General features: G+C 41.6%; 2 protein-coding genes across 3 annotated transcripts in view; one reads left to right on the forward strand and one right to left on the reverse strand.

The window, feature by feature from the left end:
• The window catches only part of pcxb (pyruvate carboxylase b), a 223,082-nt gene that overhangs the window by 137,974 nt on the left and 65,102 nt on the right, over positions 1–20,006 (forward strand). The window lies entirely within an intron of this gene.
• LOC114450628 (leucine-rich repeat and fibronectin type-III domain-containing protein 4) overlaps positions 1–20,006 on the reverse strand; it is a 32,406-nt gene that overhangs the window by 9,215 nt on the left and 3,185 nt on the right. The window contains exons 2-6 of the mRNA XM_028428838.1: positions 7,751–8,362; positions 7,509–7,671; positions 5,959–6,129; positions 4,408–4,569; positions 3,218–3,949 (exon numbers count right to left, since the gene is read on the reverse strand). Of these exons, the coding sequence (XP_028284639.1) occupies positions 3,218–3,949; positions 4,408–4,569; positions 5,959–6,129; positions 7,509–7,671; positions 7,751–8,336 (1,814 nt within the window). The 5' untranslated portion in view covers positions 8,337–8,362. The remainder of the gene's footprint in view (positions 1–3,217; positions 3,950–4,407; positions 4,570–5,958; positions 6,130–7,508; positions 7,672–7,750; positions 8,363–20,006) is intronic.

Consider the following 20,006-nt stretch of genomic DNA (forward strand, 5'->3'; position numbering starts at 1 on the left):
TTTAAAGTTGATTAAATCTGGCAGCCACACAGTGCAATGTGCTGTCCTGTAATCTATATACCTCTGTCTCACTACACACACACTCACTATGCTCACTTTTTTTTTGTCAGAGATTAGGTGCTTGCTTTTTCTGTTTCCTTGTCTCCCTCTCTTAAATCCTCTCTGCACTTCTTGTGTCTCTCTCCTCATCCTTGGCCCAGTTAAGCTTGGTTCATTTTTTTCTGTTCTTTACTGCCAATGCTGACATACAGCAGCAACAACACAATTTGGAAACCAATCTCTGGTAGAAAGCCAGAAATCTCACTCTTCTGGTCAGTTCTTTTTAATGTATAAGCCAGACTCCCTTTGGTTGACTTGTCTTCTTGCTCACTGGCGTGATATTGCAGTTGGCGCTAGCACATTGATATCATGAAAGAAAACCATACTGGAAATACTTGGCAGTATTGTGGTATGCTTCCTTTTAAACACTGTCCCCTTCAATGTCCTTGTTATATGTCCTGTAAGACAGATTTTCTTGTATTTGCCTGAAAAGCCCTTAAACTTTGTCTCTTATTTTAAGCTTATTTTTTGGCAACTCGGTTAGGCATGTATATCTTAATTTCACCTCTAAAATAGCCACTACATCTCTGTCTCCCTCCAATCCCCTTGCTCGGTTTTGTTGGCAGTGTGATTTGTTTGGAGTTTAGTCAAACCTCAGATCGCTTACTCCCTCTTGAGCTACAGCAGCTCCCCTGTGATGGCAGTTGCCTTGGCTCGTTCTTTCTTGCTTATCTCTCCTCAATTTTCTTTCTGTTTAGTGTGTATCAGCATTTTCTTGTTGCTGCACAGCCAAGGCTTCACCTTTACGAATGCTGCCACTTCTTTAAAGTTGTCTCTTTACCAGACTGTATTGCCTGTCTTGAAGACAAAGTATTTCCTGCATTTAGACATTATATGCACTAATCTTATAGATAACACACCTTTACCTAATATTATTCCATAAAGGAATTTACATAATGTAGCTGATCAACCAGGGGTTTGAGATCTAATTCACCTAATTTAATTCAATCATTTAATTAGTTTTCTATGTGTAATTGTCACAAATGTGTCATGGGATACAGAATCTGCACTCATTTGTTTTGATGTGGCACTTGAATAGGGCACCTCTTTACCTCCATCTTTTTAACCACCCTACCACCCTTCCAGCAGTGTAGCACTTTGCTGCAGGGCCTCATTTCTTCATCTTCCTGGTCCCTTGTCACATTTTTTCCTCTTTGCTTATTTTAAAAAGGCTGCTTCCTGTCTTAGGTTTCTCTGGGCTCCCTTCTCACTCTCTCATTCTCTTTCATTACATAACTCTCTTTGTTCCATACCCAGGTGTGTGTCTTGTGTACACATGTTTTTCTGCTTGATAGATTTAAATACCTTCCCTCCCTTTATCCACTCCTACTTCCTTCCTTCCTTGCTATTTTCTTGAGGACCATTTGCACCTAACCTCTCTCCCCCCACACTGTCTGTCAGTCTGTCTCCTCTCACCCATCCCTCTTTCATCTCAATCTCTCCCAAGGTGATTTAGGAATGGAGCCCATTTCCTCCATCTTGCACTTCTCCCTCAGTACTTGTCATCTATATACTGGAATCTCTGAGGCCCTTATTCCCATCTTAACTCGCACATTTTTTTCTGGCTCTATCCTTTATTCAAAGTATTAGTTTATTCTTCCCATCTATCTTTTTTTCCCACCCTTAGCTGCCATTTCCCTTACTTTCTCACAATCCTTAGTTTCCAATCATCTTTCGATCTGTCTGTCTTCCCTGCCCTCTTTCTGTCAAATATTTAGCTCCCTTCACCCCATCTCACTACCACTTACAGCTTAATGCATTTTTTATAATACCTGAGGGAAGCCACATTCCACCCTAACTGTACATAGCTGCCAAAAGAAAATAAAAACACAAACACACAAATAATACCAAAATGGCAGCTCATCCTCAACCTCCTCTTGTCTGCTGTCTTTCCATCTTCCTCTCACGGTTCCCTGCCATTGTTTTGCTGTAGCAATAACCCCACACATAAATGTTTCATCAGGTATGTGCTTGTAAACTTGGAATGTGTATAGACATAATTCATAAAGGGTGCGTTGTATTATACATGTAAGTATACAAAGTAATTGAAACTCAAACCACACACTGATGTATTGAAAGACAGGCCTTCCATCTCAGCCATGTTCACTCTTCATTTTCATGTATTCTTTTCATTTCTAGCTATGTTTCACCTGATGTTTGGTCAGTTTCTGTAGTGTGAAGTATGCACAGTGAGTGATCCATTATTTTGTTGTTGTTTCACAGAAACATGGCTTTAATTACTTCTTCTTTTGTTTCCTGCTTTGAGTTTAACTGTAGGCCCCACATTGACATTACACACATTGGCTTACAGCCATGCATAGGAAATATGTATCAGCTTTACTGAAACACAGGCATGTAGATGAGGGGTGTGGAGGTGGCCTCTTTAGTAATTTGTGGTAACAAGATGAACACTGTTGCCCTCAAACCCAGTTTCTAAAGGTTCATTTATCTGCCTCTAAGAGCATCGAGAGTAAGCATGGACAGTGAAGTGTGAGGGAATCTCATTTTAAATTGAAATGACATGGCATGCTGAAGATTTAAATATTATTTCAGATTAAATAAATGTACCATCAGGATTCTGTACTACATTATCAAATTTGAAATGTAGACGTGTGTTGCAATCAGAAACGCTTGTCTCTAGACGATTTAATGTTCCATGACACACAGTCGCACATTTTCGACTCACTCAGAATGCGCTTCAGTTCTACAGCATTGATCTGCTCTTCCTCTTATTGTGCACTTATCCATATGCACTTGTCTTTTCACCTGTTGGGTTCTAGTGTCATACAGTGCTGGTCATAAATTATGTACTGCCTTCGCCCCACGATCCCTTCATCTGTCTCCCCATTCATCCTTCCCTTGAGCTATCTGCCAGTACAAGATGAACAGTTTCACTACTGAAGTGTCATGCTGTAATGGATAAATATTTAAGGAGGTTTGCATGAAAACAGGATTCACAGGATTCACCTTTTGAGGCAGGATGACACTGACATAAACATAAAGTTGTTGCATAAAGAGGTGATAACAGAAATGCATTGTCAAGTACATAAGCTAAGATGAGCTAAAATAATTGTTTAAAGAAAGAGGGAAATTAGATACAATAAAAATTTTAACTCACCTGTAGATTAGGGTTTCGTCAGCGGTGCAGTTATACTGTATTTGATACATCCAGACAACATAAGCTGCAGACAAACGTCCCAAATCCCATCGGACCTGAGCCGAAGTTGATGTCACTCCCTGTACTCCAACCATCCTTCCTTCCTCCTCATCTCCCTCGTCATCCTCCATGCTTCCTCCTTCAGCCCTCTCCCCTTCAGAGGCCCTACCACTGTCACCCTCATCATCTTCTGCTCCAGCTCGTCTCCCATCCTCTGTCTCTCCACGTCCCACACCATTGTTAATCCCTCCATTTTTTCCTGTGCTGATATCCGATGAGCCTGGATCGGTCCGTAAAATCCCATTGGTCACGTTCCTATTGTTCTTGGTGTTAACATTGTTGCTCCCTGTGTTTCCACCCACTCCACCACGGTGAGGTAGGGGGATTATTTTCAGGTCCACAGTGGCAGTTGCTTCACCTGCTGCATTTATTGCAATACATGTGTACGCCCCATCATCCCGGGCAACTGTTACTAAGATATCCAATGTTCCATTGCTAAAAGAGCTGGTCCGGGATGAGTTTGCAATGATGCGGTCATCTGGTGAAACCCAGTGGACTACTGGCTCAGGGTCACCAATAGCACGACATTTCAGGGTGGCTTGCTGACCCTCCAGCACCCACAGCTTGTGCGTGTGACGGGTGATGAGGGGTGGTTCACAAGTGAATTCCTCCTCAGGAATCGACCAGAAGTATCTAAGGAACAAAAACCAAAGAGGGAGGAAGTTAAAATGGGGAAGGTGGAATTTACCCTTTTGGTTTTTCAAGTACAGGTTTGTCATATGAATTGTCTCCCAGGGGTTTTTAAAAAGTTTATTAACTTGAAGACAGTTTTTGTGCTCTTATCCTACCAATTTAACGGCATAGATCAGTTACAGCCTGATCATGATCATGTTACTCTCTAGAAGGAGAAAAAGAGTAACTGTGTGTAAATAACTAGTAGGAGAAAAGCACAAAAGAGAAAATGTCACACTCCTCGTTCTCCTCTTAGTCTACCTGTCCTGTGAGTTTTTTATTTTTTGTACAGAGGGTGATCTCATATCTGAGGCTCTACACATGGACAGGCTCTGGACATGTACTAAAACTCAAGTATTTACCTTGATTGGTCTGACAAATAGACTGGCCAAGGAGTATAGTGCTCCATATACATTTACCTTCCAGCCAGGTGAGCAGGAGTGGCACATGTCTCCATGTCATCTCCTCGGATGAGCCGTCTTAACCAAAGCAGTTCACAGTTGCAGTGCAGTGGGTTCCCTCCAAAATTTAGACTTATGACAGCATTGTAAGGTGTTGGACTTATTGCACCTGTCTGGGACCTGAAAACAGAAATCAGGTATTTAAAGTGATGACACATTTAGTTCTTGTTCCACAAAGATGAGATAAATTTGCAACTTGAAAATCATTGACAACAACAAGTTATTTTGTTGTTGTGTTATAAGCATCCTGGAGCTAGTCTCTGCAAGTTAAAATTGAAATAAAATGCAAGTGTTAAAGGAGAAAGCAAGGCTTCATTAAACTTTCTTTCTAAGCAGGGCTAAGGAGGATAGCCCATGAGACTGCCACATTCTATACTGTATAAAAAATGCATCTGTGGGCTACAGTCCACACATACACACACAATTACATACAGTCAGCCTAAAGTCAGAGTCCAGTGCTGAAGAGACGTTTAACTTAATTGGAGTTCTGTTTTTATCAAATTGTGTGTCTGATGTTGTTTGGGTAAAGCTTGTTGAATTGGTGTGGTCACTTATGGCCATCCATACTATGGCTACTTGAATGCTGCTGCTTTGAATACAACTGATCGAGTTTTGAAAATAGCCTACAGGGACAGCAGCCGGCTTCCAGGAGAACATTGTATTATAGTGTGAAAATAGGAACAGGTGGAGGTGTAAGAATAAACATAAAGGAAATAATAAAAGCAAAAAGAAAGAGGACGTTTGACGTCCCTATACAGTATGTGGCTACATACAGAGATTCAAAGCACAGGTGGCTAAACTAAATGACACTCTGTGTAAAGATCTATGTGGCACATTCAGTGGGAGCTATAATTTAAAAAACAATACTGAAAAGAAGTATTCTAAAGAACAGCAGCCTAAGGGGTTGTTTCAAGAGGTAATTTTTTATGTCAATTAGAATATGCAGAGCTGTCAGCAAAATTAAGGTAAAGTGGAGAGTGAAGTCAAAGCCGCACTTTCACCTGGGATGTATTCGACCTGACCACATAGCCCCAAGGCAATTTGTAACCCAGAAGTTATTGAACACCTCAGCTATTTCTTTATAGTCTCTGAGTTCACAAGGCCCTGCCACAGCTGTACTCTGTAAGGTTGTTATTTCTAAGCTCTTTGTTGGCACCTCCGCAACGAAGGAGCAGTGCTTCACATCTCTCAATGCCACGACCATCTTGAAATATTACTCACCGTGCTCCTGTGGCTTTTGTGCCTAACATTACATTTCTACATAACCGTGTTGTTTATAGCATCAGTGTCCTCACACAGTGGACTGATGAATGTATACTGAAAGCTTAATTACAAAATAAATAGTGAATATAATGAAAAAGATGCATATGACTCTGCACACTAACACCTTTGTGTCTCTGTGACATGTTAAACCCCATCTTTGTGCCTCTGTGGCAGTGTTGTCAAGCACATAATATTTTCACTACTCCACTTCTTAAAGAAACATTAAAGATGAAGCTTAAGAGCTACCTTGCAAAGAGAGGATCGGGAGGCAGAGTTCTGAGCCTGTTGGAGGTCATATCCAGCCTTGCAAGCTTATATAGCTCTCCAAAGACTCCTTCTGCTATGTGGTCTATCAGGTTGTGGTCCAGGTTTAAAGTGTGCAGGCTGGCCATGTTCTGAATAGACTCCCATGGTACCCTACAGAAATCAAACATTTAGAAGGATTAGCATACTGCACTGATAGTCAGCGTCCCTTGTGGGAACAGTGGCTTTACAAGACGTTACAGGATTGTTACAGGAAGTACCACCGTTAGATCAGTCAAAGTTCATTTTTTGTGTTCACTGTGCTTTCGTATGTTACTATGCAGAAAACTGGAGCAAGCAAAGACTAATTAATGATGACAAACAAAAACAGCAGATGCTCATTCTGTTCACAATCCTTTGCTTTTTCTGGGTTTCACAAGTCCCATCTGTAACTCTTTGCTGTACTCATTTAGCATTCTTTTGGTGTAGTCACTCACTATGCTGTGACTCCAAAAAGTAGGAAGTAGGAAAACAGGGAAAATATGAAGCATTTATTTTTTTGTCATAGTCTTATCTACACTCTTAATTTCACCTTTTTGTTCAGTATTTGAGCTCACTGTGCTTTGTTCCTTTTAACACAATGTTTGACAGAGTATAAAATTGCTTTGCACCACTGGAAAAAATAACAGGCTGAGCGCAAATGAAACTCACCACCATTCAGTGGCTTACAATTGTAAGTTGATTTCAGAGCTCATTTGGTGTAAAGGATGTATGGGTTTTTACTATGATCTTCATTTTTGTGATCACTTGGTTAAAATGGACACTAGATAGTCACTATGTTTGTTGGCCAGAGTTGCCCTTTGTAAGTCAGTTTGTGAAGAAACTTTGTGCTCCTGTCCTATTATTAAGGTGTGATTGTAATCACAATGAAGACTATCTTCTAATGTTTTTCAGTGCAAGCAGCAGTTGATAATATGTGCATCATCATCAAGAATCTTTACAGTTTATTGTAATGGTGTAGGTAAAGTTGGGTAGCTCCTCTAGAGGAGACAAAGAAAAAATCATAATCTGAGCTGAAAGCCAGAAGAGAAAAAGATGGTAATAGTGCATGTAATCTCCATTGTCACACAGAAGTGAGTTGACTACAACACAGTAGTGCACTCAAGTATGAAACCTTTAATAGCTATACCAATGTACACTCAAACACAGGAGAGTGAGCTCAGATGTGCCTTTATCAAATCTTAGCCAAGTCAAAGAAAATTAGAACTTCATCAAAATTGATTCACTTTCAATTTCCTGAGCTTTTAGTCCTGCGCTTCCAGCCTCAGCAGTTTTGAGCCACTATCTCTTTATTGTCTTTGCTGACTATTGTGCAATCATACAAGCTGTTTCCACTGGGCTTTGACACTTTGGGAGCTAAGTGGTGAGCCTGCAGTTCACAATTGAGATGGAGCACTGAAAAACACTGGAGTGTTAGACTGTGTTTCTACTTGGCAAAGCAGAACAAAGTATATGTTGATAAATGGATAATGACAACAGAGGCAAAGGCTTACCTCCTGAGGTTGTTGTAGGACATGTCGAGGTCCTCCAATGTAAGCAAAAAGTCATCAAACGCCTGGACTGACACTATGACCAGCTGGTTGTTGTTGACAATCAGGTGTTGCAGGTTGACTAAACCTGCAAGGTCTCTTGGCCCAAGTGTTGTCAAGCGATTACCTAAACAAAATACAAATCTGGTTCCAGATTTTACTTGGTCAAATTAGTTGAGCCGTTATAAAATTACTTTACTGCTCACCATCCAGATGAAGAGAGCGCAAACTCTCCAGATCAGCAAAGGCCATTGGTCGAATAAGGTGGATGGTGTTCCTTGACAGAGTCAAATCAACCAGTCCGGTCATGTTGACAAAGTCATTTCCGCCCACTTCCGTTATAAAGTTGTCAGCCAATCGCAACTCGACTGTGCGCCGGTCAACATGCGGCGGGACAAACAGGAGGCCCTTGTCAGCGCAGAGTGTGCTGAGCGACTCTGAAAGGTTTCGACACACGCAGTGGAAAGGACAGGCTGAGACCACACCCCACGTCTCCCCCGCTCCAATTAAGGAAGGCAGCAGGCAGCATGTGACCAGAGTCAGCCAGTGAAACACCGGGAAAGGGACAGAGTCAGGAAGGGTTCTCTTTGTAGTCCTGGGGCAGGCGCAGTGGATGAGATGGGATGAAGAGGGTAGAGAGGAGATGAGAAGAGGGGATAATAGAGAAAGCGAGAGGATGGATGGAGGGGAGAGGGAGGGGAGGGTGGAGCCTTCTGCTCTTTCTTTTGGGTGGAGGTGTGTGTGGGGCAGGTGTTTTTGTCTGCGGGGATTGAGGGGTGGGGGGACAGGCATGGTAGAACGCCTGGCTATCCACAGACCTGAAAAGAGAAGAGGGACAGAAAATGAGAAAAAACAGGTTGTAGACCAATACCTCAGTCAAACAATATTTAATAGGAGCTGTCTGAAGTGTGTTTTTGTGTCTGGGTTTTCTGTCCTTCACCTAGTCTGACTAGACAGAAACCTCATTCCGCACACAGGCATGCTTGTGTGAGCCAAGCCCTCCTCCTAAATAAGTAGCTCTCTGCACTAATGCCCACTTGGTGCTTCACAGCACAAAAATCCATACTGAGAAATGGTTAATGCCCCTTCACATAACTTTTTTTTTTTTTACTGCACCTCTTACATATGCGGACGCACAGAGCCCCGTGTACCTCTTCCTCCCTACAGCTTATTGCCTAGCAACAACATCCCAAAAGAGTGAACACAGCCTGTCCCCATAGTAACAGTTACCTAGAAACCTGTAAATGCGGATTAGCCACATGTTATATCATAGGGTCCTTCCTTAAGACTGTGGGTCAGAAAATCAAATTGGGTCACCAGCCTAGCAGCCTTGATTCTGCTGCAAGTCAAGAACAATGTAGGTCTCCGGAAGCTCAGCCAACACATACAACAGTCCAATTGTAAATCTCAGATATGCAGAAAATCCTGCCAGTAAACACATGTTTTGTGGCTATGGGATGATAAGGTATAGGAATGAGTCACTGCCACTGATTGGCATGCATAATAGTTGTTATAGCAACTGTAACCTAGATACAGAGAGAGTGACAGGGATTGTTGATAACAGTCACAGTCGCAGTGAGAGAGGAGATGAGACAGTGAGTCAGAGACAGACCGAAAACTAACATCACTGGAGAAGCATAGGGGATATGTTTATGTGGAGCTAGAGTAAAACCGAAAGCGTCATGATAATATAGTGATATATAATACATGCAACCTAATACTTTGAATAATGACCACACATAACTATACATCATCCTGACTTTACAGGTTTACATAAATTGCTGCCTAATATTTTCCCTCTCTGTGTGAAGATGGTTTACTATCAAGCTCACACATTCAGGCAATGTTAATAGAAAATGCAGAATTTCACATTCTGTGATATCTGTATTAGAGCAGGCTGCATTTTGAACCCTTCACTTTAAGATGAAACTAAAATGATTATACATTTCATCTCTGCTAAATGGTCTCACTTAAAGAGAATGAATGAAAAGGAGGTAGATCTCTTAGATGATGGGAATAGATCACTTCAGGCTGTTATGTTATCATCACTTCTGTAATGTAATGCATTTTCTTTTAAAACAGGATGTTTGGCTTCGACATTAAAGCAATGGGGTATTAGTAACTGAGAGAAATGCAGTTTAGCTTGATGGGATGGGCCGAAGGACAAGTTTGTGCCCATTCACTGAAGCGTTATTAGACTGTAGTGACTGAAGTGTGAAAACATTGCTTTTGTTGTAATTTTTGCTGCTTAGCTTTAAGTACTTGAGTGCCTCTTGGTTAGGAGCCCTGTACCTATTTTAAACCCCACACATACCTCCAGCATAGTGGTGGTACAGTACCACAGATAGTTACTTCCTTATGTCTGGTGTCATCAGTTTCAAAAATGGGGAAAAGTGCATGCAGCAGGAGAGGGTGGGTCTGTGTGTGTTGGGGACAAAGTCACGAATGCCTGCAGTGACAGCACGTCCCCAGGGCAGTCGATGCTGGAAGTCCTCCTGTGGAGGCATGCATACTAAAATGTGAAAAGACCCTGAAAAAATGGGTCTACAGTGTGGCGGTCCCTGAAAAGCCCTAACGTCAGGTGGTGTTGTAGGAGTAGGGCACTTCAAGTCCTGGCTCGACCTGCCTACGCCGCTCATTTGTAATGCTTGCTGATCAGACAGCTTACTCACGCAATCTCCTGTTGCACGTCCTGGGTGTCTCCGCTCCTTCATTTGACCTTCTTATTATTTTCCTGTCTCTGCCTTGGTGCATTCTCACTCATGCAATAACTCTTTTGCCCTGTCTCTCACTTTGTCTTTTATTTCCACCTTCTCTCTCATCTGTCTCCTTATAAAATCCTACACAGCCATCTTCTTGTGCCTCTCTCTTACCCACCTTTCTTTATCCGTCCTCCAACACTATTGCCACCAATTGTTCCTTGTTTCCTTGCCTTTACCTGCAGTGCTCCTCCTTTTGTTTCCGTCTTCCTTCCTCTATCCCGTCTCTCCATTCTTACTCACGTTCCATATTATAAACCTTTCTGCCTCTGGCTGCTCTGTAAATTTCCGCATTTTCTTTCTTTATGTCTCATTCCCTCTCTTTCTTTCTCTCTGCCTTGTCTGCCCTTGAGGCAACCCGAGTACGACAATGTTATCAGTCACAGCTCCTCCTCACCACCTTCTCCACTCCTTTTCCCTTCTCCACCACCTCTACATCTCTCTTTTTGTCTTGTCTCCCTATCACTTGCTGACTCTGCTGCCCTCCATGTCTCCTTGCCTCTCCTGCTCCTACTTTTAGTCACAGATGCACACAAATGTACACACACCCTAAGATAAGTTTTTATTTAGTTTTTTCCCCTCACACTTTCTTCTCTCTATTTTTTTCCTCTTCCTCTCTTGATTTGCCTCTTCTGCTCACCTCCTCCTTACTGTTGAGGTATTTTTTCTGCATCACCCTCCCCCCTTCTTTTCTTGCTCTTCCTCTGTTAGGGAGGAGATCTCATTTGCAACTAGAGGAGTGCAGTATTGAAGCTTTTTGACACGCACACGCACACTCACACTTAAGTTGGATGTAACCGATCCATTCACTTGCTGATCGATCTGACCCAGGGAGATGGATAGCACCCTGTCCCATTCATTTACACTCATCCTTTTGCTCTTTTTTCTCTCATAATCTTTTCCTCCATGGTCTTTTTTGTTTCTATTGAAGGGTGGTAAAAACACAACTTATAGTTTTTTACTAATAGTTTGTATATAGTATATTGTTTGGAGAGTAAGTTTGTTTGCATGGTAAACTAGCTGTAATACTAATGAACAAGAAGCAACTATTACTACTAGCTAACTGTTAAGCAGGACATTCGGCACTAACATATTAGTCCACAGCAGGTTTCTAAATTGCCTGTGTTATGTTGCTGTACAAAGGTCTAGTTCTTTTATTCAGAAATTAATGAAACTGTAATGGTATATATATTATGTAATCAAGAATCTATCTGTACTGGTCTAAGGATTAAATTTATCTTTTCATTTCAGATTATTTTTCCCTTATCTTTACCTGTCTCTTTGGTCTGTTTCGGCTGCACTAGAATTTTTCCTCCAGTGATCAATAAATTCTTATCTTACACAATGTACCGATGCAGCATAAAGGTGCAACACTGTACAGTGTGTGTGTGTGTGTGTGGACCTAGCTACACTCAGCTAGGACTGTATCTACACCTAATGTATGGTTGTTGATGTTACCTCCCACCACGCTTGTCTAGCGTGTGTGTGTGTGCTCCTGTTTGTGCATTAATGTGACATTTTCCTGCACTTACCAAGCATTGAGTTGCTTTTAAGAGTTTGCTGCTGAGTTTGCAATAAGGCAGGAACACTCGCTCTCTTGCACACACAGAACAGGAAGGCATCACAGTAGCACTATAAGGCCCTTTAGTACTAAGCCTGCTTGACACATTTGAATTGTAAAGGGAGGCAGTCGATAAAAGACTGATGTGATGACACAAATCACAGAAGAGGAGAGTACAGAAAGTCACCAAAGGAGATCTGGCAATGAGTGAGATTTTTGAAAGAACACTTTCACATAAAAATACATGTGCTTTTTGTTAGGTAGTTGTGTTTTGTGCTCTAGGCGTGTGTACCATCAGCGTCCACAGTCGCTTTGAGTTTACTCCCTCTATTTTGGGAAATCTCTTGCTACGCTACCCCGCCTGAACCCTCAACCCTCCAGAGAGCAAAAAACAGACGGGTGGAGAAGAGCAGCAAGGCTGCATGAAGTCAGAGTGAGAACATGAGCTAAAAGCATCAGTGGAAGGAACTACTCAGTACCCCCACTGTTGGAGCACAACTCAGTGCTGCGAGGCTGAACCTAGCCTCACCCTAACTTCCAAAGTTTCTCTTTTAACACCTACTGCCACAGCCCCAGATGGGTAAAGCTAAAGCGTTTTTTGTGAGGCCAAACCCAGTTAAATATGTACTATAGCTGCTAATAGCTTTAGAATGATGAATTTCCATTAACAGCTTTTGTCTGTGCTACTTTTGAACTCAACCCAAACCCATGCAATTAAGAGAAGCTTCAGGCATGATTAAAAGCTCTAATGTCTCTGTTTAGAAGTTTCCTTGCATTTCATATGGAAGACCCATTGCACTTCAAGGTTTAATTTTGGTTTGGTTTGGTTTCAGTTTTTAATTCTCTGTGGATCATTATAAATGTCAGGCCCTTTTAAATGCCAGACACAATTAATAATGTTAATAAACAGTGTGTGGATCTGCATGTCCACATCTGCATATCGGTGCATGTGTTTGTGCATCCACTCTGGCACCCACAAATGCCATTAGCCCATAATCGACTTAAATCAACTTAGGGAATGTTGCAGTGTTTATGAACAAGGGGATTTGTATTAGCTCTCAAAAGCCACTTATCACACGCACAGTAATCCACAGATCTGATTGGACTGTGAATAGGTGCACCACAAGGCTTCAGTCAACAGTCATGATGTCATGGAGGAAATTAATTAAAAACGTCTATGTCATTTGACTGCTGCTATTGCTGACGTGCACTCACTTGAGCCCTGCTGCATTGTTGGAAATTAAAGTACATGCAAGCTCTTCTGACACAATAGCTGGCAGCATTTTACACACACACACTCAGAAATTCTTTCAATCACACTGCAGCTCTCTAGCATGCACTCTCACTCATAATTCAGACCCTTGATATTAGGTGAGCACTTGCATACAGAAACAATGGTGAGCATACCAAAACAGTCTTCCCACACAATCATAATTATAGGGAGGTCGACACATAGACACACATACTCTCTCTAGGCAAGGAACAAAAGAACGCCCACATAGCCTCTTCTTGCGGCAGTCGTGTGTACTGTAAGCCCACTCATCCTTTTGATACTATCGCTCCTCTGTCATCCCTCTGTCGTTTTTAGTCCTCTTTAGTCAGTCAAGATGTATAGAAAGCACAGGGAGAGGGGTAACAATAGGGATAAAGAAACATAGGCTTACAAATTTGAAATGTAAAGAGAGGTAAAGTGGAGAGCCACAAGGCAAATGGGAGAAGAGTGGTATAAGATGGAGGAGGGAAATGTGTAAGCTTGAAGCCAGTTGTGTGAAGAGCTGAGGAAAAGTGGAACAGAAGGAATTTTGAGGAGGATGGAAGAAAAGAAGGATGAAGAGTCAGCGTGTATGAATGTGTGTCGTTAAGCGGATGGGCAGAGAAATATGTAAAGGCGATAAACGGGTGAAGGCCGCCATCCATCACTGTCAGAGAGAGGGATGAGAGAGGGAAGACTGGATTTGATTAGGGAAAGGGGAGAGCTGTGTTTAAAATGAGTTTGCCAGGTATCACAATTATAATGGTGAGGGAAGCAGGAAGACAGCAGAGGAAAGCGTGGGTAAAGTAGGGGTCAAAGGTTATGAGGAAAAGAGAAGGGGTTACTGGTAAAGAAAATGATGGGTAAATTGTAAGGGTTTGGCTGAGGACATTTAGCTTTTAAAATTCAGTGTCATAATGTGGCTGCTTAATGGTATTTCTGTAAATTAAAATGTAGGATAATGCTGGACAGTAGTTGGATTCAGACATTTCTCCCTCACTACAGTATTGTGAAAATGTAAATTACTTCTATAGTGGACTTTCATAAGCAGTTGTGGACTTTCATAAGCAAGAAATAGTAAAATATTTGGCCGCAATATCCAGTGCCAACTTTAGAAATACAGCTTCCTGGTTAAAAAAAAAAAAAGCATGTTATCATTTATGCTCAAGGACAAAGGATTAACCACTCAGTAACATGGGCTGGACCAACATTGTTGTCAAGCATCAGTGATTTGAGGTAGTAAATTCCTCTGCAAAAAATGTTGACTAGACATTTCTGAAATGAGGTAAAAACAGCCAAGATAAATGTTTTAGTGAGAACGCTGAAGTTTTCAGACTGAGTGTAATCAGTCTTTTAGTTAAATGTGGGCCTTTTAAAAAAGAAGGAAAAGCTGCAAAAGTCAGTCATTGAGTGCTCTTTGCGTAGTTCTTTTCTCTTTGTACAGTCATCTGTTCTTTTTTTTCCCCTCTAGCCATATAGAATGAAGGGCTCACAGAACCCATGAGGTAAATAGCAGGAGTGAAGAAGCAAGATGGGAAATCAGAGAAAAGAACTGAAGTGTGTTCTCTTAAAAATGAAAAAGGCTGTGGACTCCTCACAGCAGGGTTCCAAAATAATACAGCTTCTCTGAAATACTTCACTCAGCTAATTCCTCCCAAAACCTCAGTGTTGTGTTGGAAAAATAAAAGAAAGCAGCATGTGTTTTTTGTGTATACGTCTTTAACACCAGTCCCTGTCTCACCAAATCCTGCTGGAATCCTTCCTGTATAGGAGATGTTGATAATTGTTTCTGTTCCTGAAACACTGAACAGTCAAGTGTGTTTTACACTTATGGAAAATGTCCGCCTCTGCATCAGAAGGTTAAAGACTCCATAATAAATCCACATTTGTCTCTCACTCATGCACGTTTCACAACTCTTGCATGAAGACCACAGGGATTTTCTTCACCATTCGCTCCTTTTGTGTATAACAAATTGGAGGTGTGAGCATTTCATCATCAAGATTGTGTGTGTTTGGCTGCAACACCTTATCTAAAATGAGGCTTCTTAAAACTATCTATAAATCTTTGAAAGATGGCAAGACTTACGAGAAAGCAAGCATCTCTGTTTGTGCTCTGCTCACGCTTTCTGTTTGGAGTAAAAACAGTAATAATATTGGCGGAGACTTTGAAGTTTGAGTTTTTTAAAGGCTGCCACACTTCATATCGGCTTTGCAAAGATAAGACAGTCTGCCTTTAATGAACTTAGGGCAGCTTGTTAAAAATTGACGTTTAAAAGATCATACCAGATGAAAAACTATTTTACCTTTCTGTTTTTTTAAAGGCCACCCCCCCCCCTCCTCTGTCATGTGTAGGAGTGGTCTACTGCCAGATATTCTGTAACCATCAGGCAGAGTTAAGTCACTGTTCTGATTTACCACAGGCTGTGAACTGGTCAACCATGAAGATAGTGGACATGAAAACCTCAAGCAGCGAACCATAGAAATAAGTAGGCCTTGTTCTTGTTCACCATATGAGCTGAGCAGAATTCTGTGCTCGATGTCACAGCACAGATCTGTGCCCCTCTAGCTGGCTAATTTGTTCCCCGTTTCTCCACCTACGTAATTGTCTTAAATCATTTAGAGGCTTGGATGTCTGTAATGCAAATACAAAGGACAGACACACTCTTTCACATAATGTATAAACACTGTAAACTTAGAAACTCTTTCCACCAATCTTGTAGCTCTGAAAGTTTTCTTTTCTACCTCTGTGATACCGTTATTAACGTTACTATAACAGCATTATGGCAGCATTCTGTGCTGAGGTTTTGTAAACTAGTTTCCTTCCTGTGGAAGGTCCACACAGCTGCACAGCTCGGGGATTCCATTTTCTGGGAGGTAATTTAAACAATTGAGCTGTCTGTAATTGTCTTTAGCATTTCATTGGCACAGAGGGGCAGGGAGCAGTCTTGTCCTGATCTGTTATCAAACTCTCATTTCAATATATATATCTGTCACCTGAACTCTATCCTAAGAGGAGTGTTTGTGTCCATATTTATAGAAGTATATGAGCACAGGAGTGTGTTGTGTGTCTTCTTTCCCTTGCACTGCTTCAGTGCCACTCTGAAAGGAAAGTTTTTCATTTGTTTTGAACGTCCTTTGGAAAAGTGCAGCAGTAGGTTAATTCTGTATATGAACGGCTATCTTACAGATGGATGCAGTCGAGCAGCAAAAATCACAAGGACAGCTGAGCAAATGAGGGACATGGCGTGCTGTTACACTGATGCACCAGAATACCTTTTGTTACTTGCAGAGGAATCGTTTTTCATTGGTGGATGGTTGTCATAATGCTGCCAGAGAGGCGCCGTGATACTGCTTTGTTTTCATGTGCCTTTTCTCCAGATGGCACCAGCATAGTTGCATCTGATTAAATTGCACAGTAACATGGTTTAAGATGGAGCCCAATAAGAGACTGTAATTAATAGCTGACAGTCTTTGTTTTTGTCACATGCTTGTATTTTAATGGCGATTCCAGATTGTGTTGAATGTGAAAGGAACATTAATCTTGGCATCTGTATGAATTATCATACTCTGTCATAAATTTTGGGCACCTTTTAGTCATCCCTGGAAGCATTTTTGTTTGTGCTTTGCTGTGCCACCATATGCACCACAATTCAATTGTCGTGTGGCGTTTTTTGCTGGGTGTTGAAGTGCCTGATCCAGATGATTTCAAGGGGAAAGTGTTGTGACATGTGGTTTGTACTCAGTCCCTCTGTATCTGTCAGTTTCAAACTGCGTCTGATTGGGAAATGAATTTTGTACTTGCAGCCTGGAGTCTGACCCCAAACACTGTCACTAGACGCACTTATGCATTTTAATGCTGGTGTATTTTGGCTTGCGGTCATTGAGGGGTCGCCCAACAAGAAACTTCAGTTTCCTCACACATTCACACTCAATCTTACAAACTTGTAGACATTACAAATGCTTTTGCCTACATGCACATACTTGTATGAAACACTTAAACACACACACACACTATGATATCTGACCTGCCACTCACCCTGAACATAATGTGCTTGCACTTTTTCTCCCCCTTTCTTCCTCCTCCTGTTCCGCTCTTCTTTCATCCTCCTCTCTCTCTGATTCTTATCTCTACATGGAAATAGTTTTTCCGCCTTCATTCTGCCATATCTTGCAAACCTGCCACATTGTGTGTGTGTATGTGCTTGCGTGCACCTGTGCATGTTTACATAACTAAGGCTAATGAACAAAAAATTGCAAATCCACCACAAACAAGCGGCCAAGAAGCAACACACAAACACACGCCACTTATGAGCTGTCAACATCTCCCGCCCAATCAGAAACCCTGCGGTGTCAATTATATGGACCCTGATTGGCTGACACCACGGGATGCAGCTTGGCAGAAAGTGTTTCCATGTGTATACGTGTGTGTTTATGTGCAAGTGGCAGTTTGATGATTCAGCAGGGTTCCCGGCTTTCTAAGGGGAAATCCTGAGTAAGAGAACAGTTACCCAATCAGCACTCTGCATCCAGCACAGTAGGTCAATGACATGCCAAAGAGGTCTCTGAATCACAGTGATAGATGTATTGATTAATGCTACACACACATACACATGCTTAGACTCACATGCATACAAACTAAACTTGTGTAACATATTTTTTTTGTCTTATCCTTTTTTCATTTCATGGAGGATAGAGATCCACATGTAGCCTGCTGAACCAGAAAATTGCATGATTCCTTGTTTGAGGTTTGTTAGTATCAGATGTGTTTGATCAGAGGCCACTCTCTGCTATAATGAATCACAACTTGCATTGTAACTCATCACGAAGATCTTTTCCCCCTGATGTGTTGCACTAATAAAGGCAAAACAAGGCTGCACAGCAGTGAGCCTGCAGGGGAAGCTGGATTCCCCTGAGTTGGTTGATTACGTTGTCTCACATTCTTATGCTTAGCAGTGCTGATACAGGCAGAAATTCTGTGTGCTTTGCTGTGAGACTTCGACTATAAGTGTTGCCGACTAAGTACAAGCCTGTTTCTTCTGACAGTCCTCACCCACGCTGTATTCTGCACCATGATTCACTGGAGCATCTGCAACCCACTGCATCTGTTGATGGTACTTATACTTGAGTTTGCAGACGTAGTGGTGGTTTGGGAGCTAGTATGCAGCCATAAGAGAGGAATTACTGTTGTGCTGAGTAGAACTCAACACACAGTCCTCACATATCATTGATTAAATCTGTTGATTTTCCGATGATTGTTTGCACAATTGATTTTCACCCTGGAGACACGGGTTTGTGCGCTGTGACCGATTTTTATTTTCACTCACTGAGGTTATGTTAAACATATATAGCATATAGTTTTGTTTTTAAACATGTTTAACAGTGAAAAGATTTGTTTTAAACCTGAGTTGTTTTGACACCTTGCCATTTGACCCGCGTCCTACATGAAGTTGATGCAGCTCTTACTGTGTGTATACTCCTATTTTGGTAGATATTGGCACTGAATGTGTGTGTGTTTCTGTGTGACTTTTTGTGTTTTGCCTTCTTTATCCTCTAAGTTAAACTTATCATAGATGAATAATACCAGCAAAATATCCACTAGTGCACTTTGAGGGTATTGAAGGGCACATTTGATTTGTCTCAGTGTGGTGCTGAAGAGATCAAACAATAATGCCAGAGAGCTGCAGCGCTGGGAACTTATGGGGACATTTTTTTTCACTATTTTCTGACATTTCACAGACAGAACAACTGATAAAGGCATTTTAAACTGAGTCATTACGTCTTACATTTGAGGCTTGTTGGAGAAAACTTCTGATGGGATTGAACACATCAAAGTTTTGTGTGTATAAATCCGTCCTCTCTCTCCCCTCTTCATCTCCAGAGGGGTTTGCACAAAGCAGGATTAGCAAGTTAGCCAGATAAATTTTAAATTTCTAAAATTTTGTTAGCAAGAATCACATTCCCTAAACTTAATTTTCCACATTCAGTTTTATCATTTCCAATCAGTATTACCAGGAGAAAGGAATAATCTTTCACAGATGTGTGGGTGCTTCCTAATTCTGCACTTGGCCTCATGAGATCAGTTCTAGTATTTCTAAAACCTGCAGATAATCTCTACCTCCATCCGTGCTGCCTCTCGTTCCTAATTTCCCATTTGTCACCCTCCAGTTGCCTCTCACATTCACATTAACATTTGGCTCTCCCCCTTTTCTCCTCACTCCCGGAGACGTCCTTCCCCAAAACCATCCCTCCTTCTGTCTCCAGTGGTTGCCGTGGTTACGGTTTGTTCTGCTCATCAGGCGCCTGCTGCGCCTAAACAGACTGTCAACAGTTTAATTACTCATCCTTTCATCCCTCTCTCCTTCCTCACTTTTACACTACGGATTTGTTTGCTGTCTCCACCCCTTCACCGGGGATCCTCTTAGTCACTCTTTCTCTCTGAGACACTATTTGCTCCTTTCATCATTTTTCATATTTATTTTTACACTTCCTTCCATCATCATACTTCTTATCCTCTTCTTTTTATCATGTCATCCCTTCACCCCAGCCTTTAATTTGTGTTACTATTTGTTTGACTACCATCACTATAATTACTCATCACCTCAATCCCATCAGTTTTCATTCATCCCTTCATCCACCCACCCCTCACTCTTTTCATGCCTGTGCTTTATTAGTGTAGTTTTTCTTTTCAGACATTGTTATTCCATTCCCTTTTCCCTGCTCACTCTTATCATCCACCTCTCAAGTGTCATCACTTGCCTTTTCATTCTTCATTACTCAGTCTCTCTACATCCTCTGAGTGTTCCTCCCTATCTTAAACAGTCAGTCTTGTAATTACTCCTCTTCATCATGCTATCGTTCTGTACCTCTGTGTCCGTCATCCACCACTCTGT

This window comes from Parambassis ranga, chromosome 18 (genome assembly GCF_900634625.1).
Source record: "Parambassis ranga chromosome 18, fParRan2.1, whole genome shotgun sequence".
In the NCBI taxonomy this organism is placed as follows: Eukaryota; Metazoa; Chordata; class Actinopteri; family Ambassidae; genus Parambassis; species Parambassis ranga.